This window comes from Pelodiscus sinensis, chromosome 10 (genome assembly GCF_049634645.1).
Source record: "Pelodiscus sinensis isolate JC-2024 chromosome 10, ASM4963464v1, whole genome shotgun sequence".
NCBI lineage: Eukaryota > Metazoa > Chordata > Testudines > Trionychidae > Pelodiscus > Pelodiscus sinensis.
Genome location: NC_134720.1, coordinates 26,028,210 through 26,041,767, shown reverse-complemented (window position 1 = coordinate 26,041,767; position 13,558 = coordinate 26,028,210). Strand labels below are relative to the sequence as shown.

Here is a 13,558-nt window from a genome sequence, read left to right as displayed (position 1 = left end):
AAGGTGCCCTTTGGGGGGGAGGAAGAGCTGAAATTTTGTTTAGAATTCAACCTAAAATGGTTAAGTTTGACCTAAATTCCCAGTGTAGACAAGGCCTCTTTCTATCCCTAGAGGTTAAGGAGAATAATTTTTCTCCCTCTTTTTTGTAACCCTTTTTATGTTCTTGAATGAACCACAAGTACTCACACACCTTTATTTGGCTGGATAAATTTTCCTGCAAAACTGATTGAGAGAGAAAAACTTAAAAAACAATGAATAGTCTAGCAGCACCATAAAGACTAACAAAACATGTAGATGGGATTAGAGAGGGTGTTTGTGTAAATTTGGTCCTGAGCAGTATCAGGGAGCTTCATGAACAGTGTTGTGTTTTTGTTGTTGGTGTTATTTTTTGTATTCTAGTGGGATCAGAGGAGAGAAACTTGTAGAATCTGGTGTTGGTGAGTTGTCTGGTTGCCTCCTGTTCATAATCTGTTCTGTTCATGATGATTACAAACACCCTTTCTAATCCCTAACCAGGAGTTTTCTATCTGCTACCCAAGATACACAAACCTGGGAATCCTGGATGACGCATCATCTCAAGCACTGGCACACTTACAACAGGATTATCTGGCTATATTAACTCTCTCCTCAAACCCTATGCTGCCAGCACACCTTGCTATCTTTGAGATACCACCGACTTCATGGGAAAACTACAGAACATCAGGAATCTTCCTGAAAACACCATCCTGGCCACTATGAACACAGAAGCTCTTTACACCAACATTCCACATGGATTCCAGATGGATTACAGGTTGTCAGGAACACCATCCCTGATGACATCACTGCACACCTGATTACAGAACTCTGCGACTTTGTCCTCACCCACAACTACTTCCAATTTGGAGACAATTTGTATCTTCAAATCAGCGGCCCAGCCATGGACACCTGCATGGCCCACAATATGCCAACATTTTTATGACTGACCTTGAACAGAATTTCCTCAGCTCTCACCTTCAAGCACCCTAACTCTACTTATGCTACATTGATGACATCTTCATCATATGGACCCACGGGAAAGAGACCCTTGAAGAATTTCACCGGGATTTCAGCCATTGGCTGCGGTTTGCCGTTTCAAGCCAAGGAGATCTGCGGGAAGCGGTGGTCCATCCCAGAGCTGCCCCTGCCTGCGACATGCCAGGCCTGCTGTGAAAAGGGGCTGCTCTGGACACCTGGAGCAGCCTTTGTCTGTGGTGGTGTCACGTTACTGAATTTGAGGGAAGCAGCCAGATCACTGCTGCACCCATAGGTGGGGGTGTTGGCCCCAAAAATGGTATAAAAGGGGGCCTTATGGGGTGTTGAATAGAAGCTTACTGTCTGCTAATCCTATGTACACTAGTCACGTGATTGTATGATGTCTGTGTGTGTAGTTAGGAATCTGTAATCTGTATGGATACTGAATATTTCTCTGCATGTGGTTGAGCATTGGGCAGAGCCCAGCCTATAGACATGTTAATTAGCGAGGCCCTGTGGGACAATGGCACTCAATGGGACAAGGACACACCTAAAGAATGAGGGGTGACACCTAAGGGCTGCCAGCAAGGAACACAGGGATAGGCTACTGGCTAGGTGACCTGCTGCAGCCAAGAAGACCAGGAAGGATGTATAAAGAGGCCATGTGGCGGACTCCATCTTGGTACTCAGCTCAGCACTTCATCCCAGAGGCAGAAGTGCAGGGATTGAAGAGCCAGAAAGAACTGTGGACCCATCCTGATCTAGGATGTGCAACAAGGACTTTTAAGCCAGCAGCTATAACATCTCTGCTAGAGCCTACACCGAGAACTGGGAGATTCGATGCATGTAATGTATGATACTTTAGCAACCTCACTTTCATGCTTTTATTTCTTGTGGTAATAAACCTTTAGATGATAGATTCTAAAGGATTGGCTCAGCGTGATTTGTGGGTAAGGTCCAGAGGGCAAATTGACCAGTGATCTGTGGCTGGTTTCTTGGAACTAGACAGAACTTGTTCGGGGTAGGTGGGATTGGGTGCTAAGACCCCCCACCTGTGTATGAGGCCCGGGGCCATCTGGGGCACGGATATCGCTGGGGTGTCGGAGGGGTTTTGCTTGTGAGGCTTCAGGCAGGCTGCTGAAGCGCTCTGTGGGACTGATTTGTGGCCTGTTTGGAGAGGTCACCAGTCTGGGGGCTGTAAGGAGCCCCGAAGTTGAGCAATTCGCCCTGAGCGGATGCCCTCAGCGGTGCCCAGACACGGCCCGGTCAGTCACAGGTGGACCCCGGGGAGTTGCAGTAGCCCCCTGCCCACAGCAGGCAGGGAGTTGCTCCAGCCTTCACTGGTTAACTGGAACCAGTAAGCATCGCCTATTAAGGGTCATGCTTACCAGTTATCTGATTAACCTTTCACATCCCTATTCTATACTATATCCCACTGTCAGTTATATTTTAACTTCATAGTCCAGACTGTATAATAACGTTTATAGTATATGTTATGGGGGGGTCTAGCTGTTGCAGTTCATATTAGGGCATAATACTCTTTGGGAAATCTGTAGGAGTAAAATTGCAGAATTGGGCTCATTATATAGTTCTATACAACATGAATCACTTCAGTGAGAAAATAAACCAAAAAAACCCCCAGTAAATTAAATATTGTTTGCTGACGGAGGTCCAATAAAGGACTGATTCAAATATAACTCCTTTTTCATAAAAACGTACCAAACATCTTCAGAGATCCTTTGATGCTAGAAATTTTCTGAGGACTCTAGCATTTGTTACCAAGAGAACAGAGGTTGACTAACCATTCTTAAAATACAGGCAGTCCCCGGGTTACGTACAAGATAGGGACTGTAGGTTTGTTCTTAAGTTGAATCTGTATGTAAGTCGGAACTGGCATCCAGATTCAGCCGCTGCTGAAACTGATCAACAGCTGATTCCACGAAGCCCGGGGAAGAGCAACTCTGCCTCGGGCTTCCTGTAGTCAGCCGCTGGTCAGTTTCAGCAGCGGCTGACTTGGGGACACCTGGGGCAGAGCAGCTCGAGTGCTGCTGGGTTGGTCCAGTAGCGCGGCCGCTCCTCGGCGCTACTGGACCAACCCAGCAGCACCCCAGCTGCTCTGCCCCAGGCATCCTGATTCAGCCGCTGCTGAAACTGATCAGCAGTGGCTGAATCAGGACTCCTGGGGCAGAGCAGCTGGGGTGCTGCCGGGTTGGTCCAGTAGCGCCAAGGAGCGGTGCTGCGGGACCAACTGGCAGCGCCCCACCTGCTCTACCACAGGCCCCAGGCTTTGCTCCACGTCTGCCTGGTCTGCTAGGGGGGGCACTAGCTGCGTCCCCCCCAGCAGACCAGGGAGACGCGGAGCAAAGTGGCGGAGGACCCGGGCCGGACCCGCGGCTCTTCCAGCTGATCTGGAAGCGCCGCGGGTCCAGCCCGGGTCCTCCGCCGCTTTGCTCAGCGTCTCCCTGGTCTGCTGGCTCCCCCAGCAGACCAGGGAGACAGGGAGCAGCTTTTCTCGCCCCGGAGGAGGCGAGTGGCGGGACCAGGTGTCCCGCCGCTCCAGTCCTCCGGGGCGAGAAAATCCCCGTTCATAACTGCGGATCCGACATAAGTCGGATCCGCGTAACTCGGGGACTACCTGTATGCAGAATTATTCTAGGATTTTTCCAGTGATCAAACTTCTGGTTTATTTTAGACTATCAGAGTAGGCTCACTAGTCAGATACTAAGATATATTGCTAAATTAAAATGTACCTATGATTTTTTAATGCTAGCATTAATATTTTCTAAAGAGTATTTAAGCATAAATTTGCAGGGGGAAACACATCAGAATTGCACTTTAATTGCATGCAAAACAGACGACAGAAGTGGCTCTGATAATCTATTTCTTGTGCCAGGAATCTACAACCTACAAAAGTTGGACCATGTGACTGATTATGTAGTCTTTATTCAACTATTAGTCCCAGTGAAGTCAGCAAATTGAATACGGGCTGCAGAATCTGGTTGCAAAGCATTGCCTTTTCGCCTTGAGTTCAAATGAATCTCTCATTACCAGCATTAGTTCTAACATAGGGTTCAGTTTCCAGTCCCTTCTTCCAGGAAGTGTGCCAGACAAGATTTCTGAGCCTGGGAGGAAGCCATGGGAGCACCACAACTGGAAGCAGTGAGTGAGCTCTGATGAGACCCACCTGAATTGGATGCACATGGGATCTAAAGGTAGGTTATCTCTAGTTAACAGTTTGGAGGAGACATTAGGAAGTCTCAGCCAGGACTGTGATAGCACTAGCCATGTCTTCACTTGTCACGCTGGAGATCAATCTTCTGGTGTTCAATTTAGGCTGTGTCCAGACTCCATGCCTCCTTCGACGGAGGCATGTAGATTAGCCAGATCGGAAGAGGGAAATGAAGCCGCGATTAAAATAATCGCGGCTTCATTTAAATTTAAATGGCTGCCCCGATCTGCCGATCAGCTGTTTGTCGGCAGATCGGGAGAGTCTGGACGCGATGCCCCGACAAAGAAGCCTTTCTTCATCGACACAGGTAAGCCTCGTGAAACCAGGTTTACCTGTGTCGATGAAGAAAGGCTTCTTTGTCGGGGCATCGCGTCCAGACTCTCCCGATCTGCCGACAAACAGCTGATCGGCAGATCGGGGCAGCCATTTAAATTTAAATGAAGCCGCGATTATTTTAATCGCGGCTTCATTTCCCTCTTCCGATCTGGCTAATCTACATGCCTCCGTCGAAGGAGGCATGGAGTCTGGACACAGCCTTAGTGTGTCTAGTTAAGACCCGCTAAATCGAATGCTGAGGGTGGCTCCAGTCAGCACCAGTACTCCTCATAGTTGCAAAAAGTAAGGGAAGCTGGCAGGAGTGTTTGCTCCCATCAGCCTCCCTCTGTGAAGAAGGCGCCAGGTTCGGCTTAAGGTACATCAACTGCAGCTACGTATTTTATATAGCTGGAGTTGTATACCTTAACCCGCCCTATCAGCTGTAGTATAGATTTGGCCACTCTTGCACATAGACTTACAAATTGTTTTTATCAGAATGAAAGCAGTGAACAGTCTTTGAAGAAATTACTGATAGTTTTCCGTGATGAAGATTCTTTAGGGGCAGCTGTTGCAAACATCAAAATTATTTGCTCTTAATTTCTCCATCTACTGCCTGCACGCTGTTTGCTCTCTGTTCCAGGACTGGTGTATATAGGTTATTTACACTTTAAAAAAAATCCAGACTCTGTTATAGATTTCTCCTCCAGTGAAAAACTAGTGTGCAAGTTTCTGATACAGATATATCTCAGAAGGCAACAATATTATTATTTTCAAACAACAAAACAACACTGGTCATGTCTACCAATCTGCTTTAGGAAATACATTTTGGCATAAACAACAAAAACTATAAACAGCCAAACTTGAAACAAAATTAAAGGGGTGTATTTGTGAACTGTTATGAAGTCTGGAGCCCTTAAATGCCCTAAGTGCCATAAGTAGCCAGAGCATCTGAGCTAATCTCAGTGGCCCAATGCAGTGTAGAAATAAAATTATGAAAGAAGATGTGGATTTGTGAGAAAATGCAAACAGACAAACCAGCTGACATCCTAATCTCAGCACTCAAAAGGACGGTAACCGCAGAGAGCGAAGTGAAGGTGCTGCATCTGTCACAATCATAACTGTTCATGAGTAAGCACCAGAGGAAGATGGGAGGAACAGAACCCTGGTTTTGGTCCAAAGTATGATGAAGTTCATGGAAAAACTCCGGTGACGGGTTTGGTCAGTGGTACCTCCGTGTGCTGAAATATCACTCTGCCTACCTTCCTGCCCTTGTGGGTACCCCTCAACTCAGTCCTGCTAATCCGGGCCCTCTAGTTGACAATCTGATAAGTTGACTATCTGATAAGCAAATGCTTATTGGATAGTCGACAGGATAGTCGACTAGTCACTACCCTCCTCCCCACCCCCTACTTGCTGCCTCTATCAGATAGAGGCAGCAAGGGGGGGAAGAATAGGGGGTACTTCAAAGCGGCAGTGCCATGTGGATCCCAGGATCAGCTGGGGACTTCTCAGCTGATCCTGGGCTCCGTGCGGTGCTGCCACTTTGAAACGCTAAGGAACCCGGCGCCAGGCTCCTCCTGGCATTTCAAAATACCAGCGCTGCATGGTGCTTTCGCCTTTGAAGTGTAGCAACAGCGTTAGGTGGAGGTGCCCTACCGACTAATCAAATAATCGATGCAAAATGGATTGACTGTTCATGATACTTAACATCCTTACTCCGGACTCCTCCAGCAGTGACAGAGATAGGGTCACAGCCCTCTGCAGTATTATACAGATTCTGAGATGAGCTCTGCTCTGGGAAGACTCAGCTAATGGGACTTGCCTCAGCACCCATCTGTACAGCCCCAGTGGGACCTGAATCCCAGATAAATCCATCTTCTTCTTAAACTCTTGTATTCCGAGTGGAGCACAGGTCATCTACAAGTCTCCTGCATTTCACTCTGTCTCAAGATAAAACTTCTAGCTGACTCCAGGAGTACCGCAGTTGTTGTCCCTCAGTCTTAGTAGATCTTCTCTATGTTGTCCGAGGTCTTCCTCTTTTGCGTTTTCCTTGCAGATTTCATGTGAGAGTTTGATGGACTATGTTGGATGATGTTTTTCTGAGAGTGTGGCCCAGCCATCCCCACTTTCTTCTCTTGTTTGAACATCAATTGGTTCTTGTCCTACTCTGTTCCAAAGCTCCGCATTTGTGACAAAGTCTTGCCATATGACGTGAAGGATGTACCTCTGGCATCTGTTCATGAATGTCTGTAGCTTGTGATTTGAAGACTTTTTAGTATGCCAGGTCTCGTATCCATACAAGAACACACACTTCACATTTGTGTTGAAGATTGCAGTTTCATCTTTGCAGATGTTAGCTCCATATGGGACGAAGAGTCTTAACTACAGCTGCTGCTTTCCCTATCTTAACATTGATATCCTTGTCTGTTCCTCTGCTCATAATACGCCCTGGCTGTGTCTACATTGGCATCCCTTTCCGGAAAAGGGATGCTAATGAGACACTTCGGAATTGCAAATCCGTGGGGGATTTAAATATCCCCCGTGGCATTTGTATTTACATGGCTGCCGCTTTTTTCCGGCTCGGGGTTTTTGCCGGAGAAAAGCGCCAGTGTAGACGCGATTTTCCGGAAAATAAGCCCTTTTCTGGAAGATCCCTTATTCCTACTTTCAAGGACTTATTTTCTGGAGAATCGCGTCTACACTGGCGCTTTTCTCCGGCAAAAACCCCGAGCCGGAAAAAAGCGGCAGCCATGTAAATGCAAACGCCGCGGGGGATATTTAAATCCCCCGTGGATTTGCAATTCCGAAGTGTCTCATTAGCATCCCTTTTCCGGAAAGGGATGCCAATGTAGACACAGCCCCCAAGTAGGTGAACTGCTGCACATCTTCCAGGTCATTCTCCCAGTGTTGTTGGACTGGCTGATCCTCATTATCTTGGTCTTTCCCTTGTTAATGCTAGGTCCAATCATTAAGGCAGTTTTATCTAGTGTTGTGACCTTTTCTTCCATGCTTTCATGTTGGTGTGAAAGGAGGGCGACATCGTCAGCAAAATCAATGTCCTCTAGCTGTTTGAAAGGTGTCCACTGAATGCCCCATTGATGGCCATCTTTTGTCCTGCTCATAATCCAGTCCATTGTGATCAAGAACAGGAAAGGTGACAACAGGCTCCCTTACCAGACTCCTGAGGGTATGCTGACGGATTCTGTCAAGACACCATTGTGAACAACTTGGCATGTCGAGGGTTCATACGTTGAATGGATCAGGTTAATAATTTATAAAATTAATTAATTAAATCCATCTTACTCTGTATAATTTTTTATACAGAATAAACTCATGAGTCATTTTGTGCACCCAATTTCTCAAAGTAAAAAGAGAGATGCGCCTGCTACTTGCCGCCTATTCTCCCTGGGTAACATTTATACTAGATTGATTAATGAACAGAAGTAATTTTATTAAATATATATATTTATTACATATAAAAGCTAGGATCTAAGTAGTCATAAGAGGTAGCAAACTGAACAAAATAGGTTACTAAACAAAACAGAACATGCAAACTAAACTTAATACACTAAAGAGACTGGTTTGGGAGCAGAGGAGTGACCCATACTGTGAGCTTCCCTCTCATGAAAGGGAACAGTAAGCAGCCTCCTACTATGAATTGTGGGGAGGGGATTTGAGCCCCCTTATGCTTCATAAATAGCAACCTTGCCCCCCTGCTCTCTCTGCATCCACAGATATCCTAGCCCTCTCCCCTGAGCCCCCACATGCCCATGCTCCTGCCCTGACTCCTGCACCCCCCACATCCCCACCTGCTGCCCGGAGCCCACCTACACCCATCACACCCCGTGCACTCCACCCTACACTTACATTTCTTATATGTACTGTCATATCACAACCCCCTCAACTTCCTGCCCTGAGTCCCCCCAACCAGAGGTGGGGGTCACAATACAAAATTTAATTTACTCTCACCTCTGGTTCAGTCTTAACTTTCTCTTTTCTCTTGTGGAAAAAATACAAGATCCAAGATGGATCCCAGTGTTATATGGCAGGATCACATGTCTTGATAGGAGCTATTATAGCCCCTTCTCTCAGGCTTACAGGAAAAATAAAACTATTCACAGAACATTGTGCTGAGTATTGGGCCATTAAGTTATTTGAGTACAGGCAGTCCCCGACTTACGCGGATCCGACTTATGTCGGATCCGCACTTACGAACGGGGCTTTTCTCGCCCCGGAGCTCGCGGGCGGCGGGACCGCCCAGAGCGCAGCGGTCCCACCACCGCGTCCTCTGGGGCGAGAAAAGCTGCTCCGGGTCTCCCTGGTGTGTTGGGGGGGACTCCCCAGCACAGCAGGGAGACCCGAGCAAAGCCGCACAGGCGGCGGGACCCCGCTGCCCGTACGGCTTTGCTCCTTTGCCCCAGAGCAAAGCCGCACAGGCGGTGGGGTCCCCCGCCTCTGCGGCTTTGCTCCTGTCTCCCTGCTGTGTACAGGAGCAAAGCCGCAGAGGCGGGGAACCCCTCCGCCTGTGCGGCTTTGCTCGGGTCTCCCTGCTGTGCTGGGGGGGAACTCCCCCAGCACAGCAGGGAGACAGGAGCAAAGCCGGAGAGGCGGCGGGACCCCGCCGACTCTGCGGCTTTGCTCTGGGTGTCCCTGGTCTGCTGGGGACTCCCCCCCCGGCCCCCCCCCCCAGCGGACCAGGGACACCCGGAGCAAAGCCACAGAGGCGAGGGACCCCGCCGCCTCTGTGGCTTTGCTCCGGGTCTCCCTGGTCTGCTGGGGGGGGGGCACAGCTAGTGCGCTCCCCCCCCCAGCAGACCAGGCTTTTGTTGTGGACGCCTGGGGTAGAGCAGCTGGGGTGCTGCCGGGTTGGTCCTGGGGGGACCTACCCGGCAGCGCCCCAGCTGTTCTGTCCCAGGCTCCAGATTCAGCCGCTGTTGAAATTGATCAGTGGCTGATTCCAGGAAGCTGGGGGCAGAGCAACTCTGCCTTGGGCTTCCTGTAGTCAGCCCATGGTCAGTTTCAGCAGCAGCGGCTGAATCTGGAGCCAGTTCCGAGTTACGTACAAATTCAACTTAAGAACAAATCTATAGTCCCTATCTTGAACGTAACCCAGGGACTGCCTGTACTACTAATGGTCTCCCTTAGCATGACTACATTAACACAGGTTAATACTTCTAACTTTCTAATACGGAAATAATACGTGTATACATACAAATGGGAAAACCATATTCATTAGATTATAAGCTTTCTAATGATATCTTACATGAAGTATTTTGCATAAAGCATATTCCGGTAATGTCAATTTATAAGCATATTTTCATGAAGCATATGGAATGCCCTGTCACAACTCTGATTAGTCATTTTGGGAGAGTATAACAGCTCAACTTCTCATTTACTGTTGATAGCATTTTTAATCTGAGGAAGTCGGAGTCACAAAGCAACTATGTATTTTCTCTTAATAGTGAAACATGGGCACTCACTCTCCCACTTCTAGTTCCTTAGCCAGTGCCTTTTCTCTTCTTCCTAACTGGGATATCTCCAGACTGAACAGTTACCTCCCTTCTGTGTTAGCCTCATCAAAACACGGTCTGCCTAAACAGGCCAGCTTCCTCTTCAGAGGCTAACAACAGAGTAGAACCTCAAAGTTACAAACACCTCAGGAATGGAGGTTGTTCATAATTCTGAAATGTTGATAATTCTGAACAGAATTTACAACTGAACATTCAAGGCTATATTATGTAGAAGAAAAATGCTTTTAGCCATCCAAATTTCAGTGAAACAAGTACAGAAACTGTTCCCTTATCTTGTCATTTTTTTAAACTTCCCTTTTTTTTTTAAATAGTTTGTGGTTAACACAGTACTTCCATGTTTCTCAAATTGTGGGTCTCAACCCCCCAGGGGGTCACGAGCAACTTAGAGGGGGGTCACGGTATCACAAGTTTGAGAACCCCTGCAGTACTTGCTTGTTGGTTTGTTTGCTTTTGTTTCTTTGTTTTTTGTCTCTGTTGCTGCCTATTTGTGTACTTGTGCTTTCAAATGAGGATGTCAGTTGGTCAGCTTGTAACTTTGGTGTTCATAATTGCCAACATTTAAGCTACCACAATTCTTTCTATGGAAGAAAGTTTTATTCTTAAACTAAAATTACTATAGAAAAAAATTCCAATCAATTAAAGAATTAAACATGCTAATAAGCTTCCCAGAGATCACCTCTCAACCCCCAGTTCCACAAAAGCTCTAGCCAGTGACAGTCCTTCTAACCTTTCCCTGAGTAGTGAGGCCTCCATAGGCCAGCATCTCCTGTATCAGAATGTATACAAGTCTGCTCTATCAGAATGAAGGCCCCAGTGTAAACTGAGAGAGAGACTGTGGCATGTCTTAAAAAATTTAAGAAACACTGCTGTAAACTATTTTTTATATTTTATATGTCTTTATATTTGCTTTTAAAAATATATAAGTAGCTAATGTTTCTCAGGGTGGATTCAGAAGTGTAAATAGATGCATAAAGTTGTTATGGTAACATGAATAAATGTGGCATAGACTTATTTACAAAACACTTTGCAGATGGCAATAAGCAAACATTTCAATTTAACAGCTGCCAAGGAACCTTGTTTGACGACTCTCGGTGCTTTAAACAGTAGCACTTTGAATAAGCATAGTTATTAGGTTTTGTGGACAGTGGGTGTGATGGTAGAAATATGATTAGCCTGGATCGTGCATGTGCATGTTTGAAACTCCTTCACACTTGTCTTAATCAATATGTGGTTTGTTAGTTTCACTAAGCACATGGGTGAGGGATTTCTCCCTCCCCCCCTGCTTTCCCCCCTCCTCTTCAGCTCCAATTCAGCTGAGCTAAAGAAACACATTCAGGACATTTTATCTCCCTCCCTGTCAGTGCTGCCTGTTACTACAGGGCTTTTTCTGGAAGGCATTTGCTTTGAAGAGAAGAGAAACTTTGTATTTAGATTGGATATTTGTAATCTTCTCTGGCTTGTTGTGGTATGGATTTTGCTTTATTTGTGTTTATCTTTTGTCACTTGTGAATCTGAATTCCGCCAGACGTGTTTTGTTAGATCAGCAAGGTCTCCTAGCAGTTGTTTTCAGTTTTTTGCAAGATGAAGATTTTCATAGCTTTTGAAGGATTTTGTGAATCTTTTGACATTTCATCAGACCAAACTGTGCAAGCTATAAAACTGATGATAAAGGTAGGTGCTTAACTAATTATCAAATTAATTATTTTTAACTTTGTTATCGTTAATTTATGGTTTAAATACATGTATAATATTCATGTATACTGCATAATATTCCCTATTATAATGTAAGAAATTTCATTTTATGGGTCTTCTGGGCTGGCTGCCTATCCCTGCATATGGCTTTCTCAGATGCTTACTGTCTGATTTTCAGGTTTAGCCAAGGTCTGCTTGTTGCAATATGAAAGATGGGAGTAGCAAGCAAAGCTGAAATTCATTATCCTTGGCAGGCTCCTGGGGAAAGTTAAGCAATCTCAGGGCTACTTTCACTTGCGTTTGGCTGCCAGCAGCCAACCCAAAAAGGCATTTCCCACAAATGAGAATCCTCACTAGTTCAGTAACACATTGGTGATAGATAACATTAACTTCTAACGTGTTAACATACATAGTACCTCTAGGCACTTCATCTTCAGGGGAAGAGAAGGGAGGGTTCACATCTGGTGCTGATGCAATGTGGCATATTCTGGAATTAGGACAAAAATATAAAAAGTGGGTACATAAATCTGTTTTGAGAGTTGTTTTAATGATGGTTTGCTGGCTCTGAGGCATTGTGCTAGAGCACATTCAAATGGGTCTTTCTGTCAAGATACATTTCTGAACCACTGACAACACATTCCACAATTTAATATGAAATCTGATTGTCTCTACCACCAGCAGCTGTAGGAAGGGTATTCCAATTCATGGGAGCAACAGGGAAAGTGTTTAGAACTGGCATGTGTGCTTGTGTGTAGAGCGTCAAGGGAACAATCAATGGAGATTTTCTCTTAAACAGAAAGAAGGAAGATGCTGTGAGATGCCCCACTGTAGGCAAGGCTGGGATTAAAAGAGCTGGGATTCTCCAGAGGTCTCAAATTGTCACCACTGACCTCCAGATGCATGTGTAAGCAGCTTGTACTCTACATTACGTGGCATTGGAATGTGTATCACAGTAATATTTCAGCTTGCTCCTTTTGAGATGAAATGCCTGTAATTCAGGAGTCTCTATGGCTCCAGGTTTGGCTGCATTGTCTGAATTAACCTTACATTTTTTTATGCACATATTTTGACAAGACAAGGAAAAGTACTATACATGTCACATTCATCCTTCAAGGAAAGAGTCCAGAGTTCTTTCACAAAGTCATTCAACCCCAAGCTTTAAAAATGGCTTCTAATTTTGGTATCCTCAAATTTTGATTCCAGCTTGAATATGTAAGGTAAGATTTTCAAAAGCACTCTGGTTTAACTCTGCACCCCTGAAGTCAATGGTAGTTCTTTACTTCAGTGGGATCAGACAGACCAATACTGAGTGAGATAGAAAATCCCATCTGACATTTAATTCAGGTACCTGTAAATATTCATTTAGGTGCCTCATTTTGGTATGAGGTCATGAAGGTGCCTTAAGTTGGGAACACAAATGTATGAGGTAACCAAAAGCAGGGGCCACCTGAGAAAAGTTGTGCTTTCATAATGCCCCAGCAGAAATGTCACAGCCTGTGTATTTTTGTTTTAGCTTTGTGTCAGTTGTAATGGATGAGAGTACTCATTTGCAGCAACAAAACTTCATCAGATTATTTAGTCTTCTACATACATAGAATGTGTGTAACTTATAAGCAAAAAATAAAACTAGTCTAGCTCAAAGCTACTATATCTCAATGCTATTTTCTTTTCAAAACAAAAAGGTATAAATCTTCTGTTTAGAACTTGTATGTTCTTAGAACACTTTATTCAGACTGTGGCACCAAGAGCAGTATCTAAGGGCTCTAGTATAATATTCATAACACCAATAATGAATGTTCTG

The 13,558-nt window shown here is 45.5% G+C and overlaps 1 protein-coding gene across 10 annotated transcripts in view; it reads left to right on the top strand.

Moving 5' to 3' along the window:
- ANKUB1 (ankyrin repeat and ubiquitin domain containing 1) overlaps positions 1 to 13,558 on the top strand; it is a 44,090-nt gene that overhangs the window by 9,592 nt on the left and 20,940 nt on the right. For 2 of the 10 annotated variants that reach the window (XM_025181158.2, XM_075937705.1), the window contains exon 1: positions 11,607 to 11,736. The exons of the other annotated variants lie outside the window; for them this stretch is intronic. In XM_025181158.2, the coding sequence (XP_025036943.2) occupies positions 11,647 to 11,736 (90 nt within the window). In that variant the 5' untranslated portion in view covers positions 11,607 to 11,646. Of the gene's footprint in view, positions 1 to 11,606; positions 11,737 to 13,558 lie in introns of those variants that run through there. 10 annotated transcript variants of the gene reach the window in all.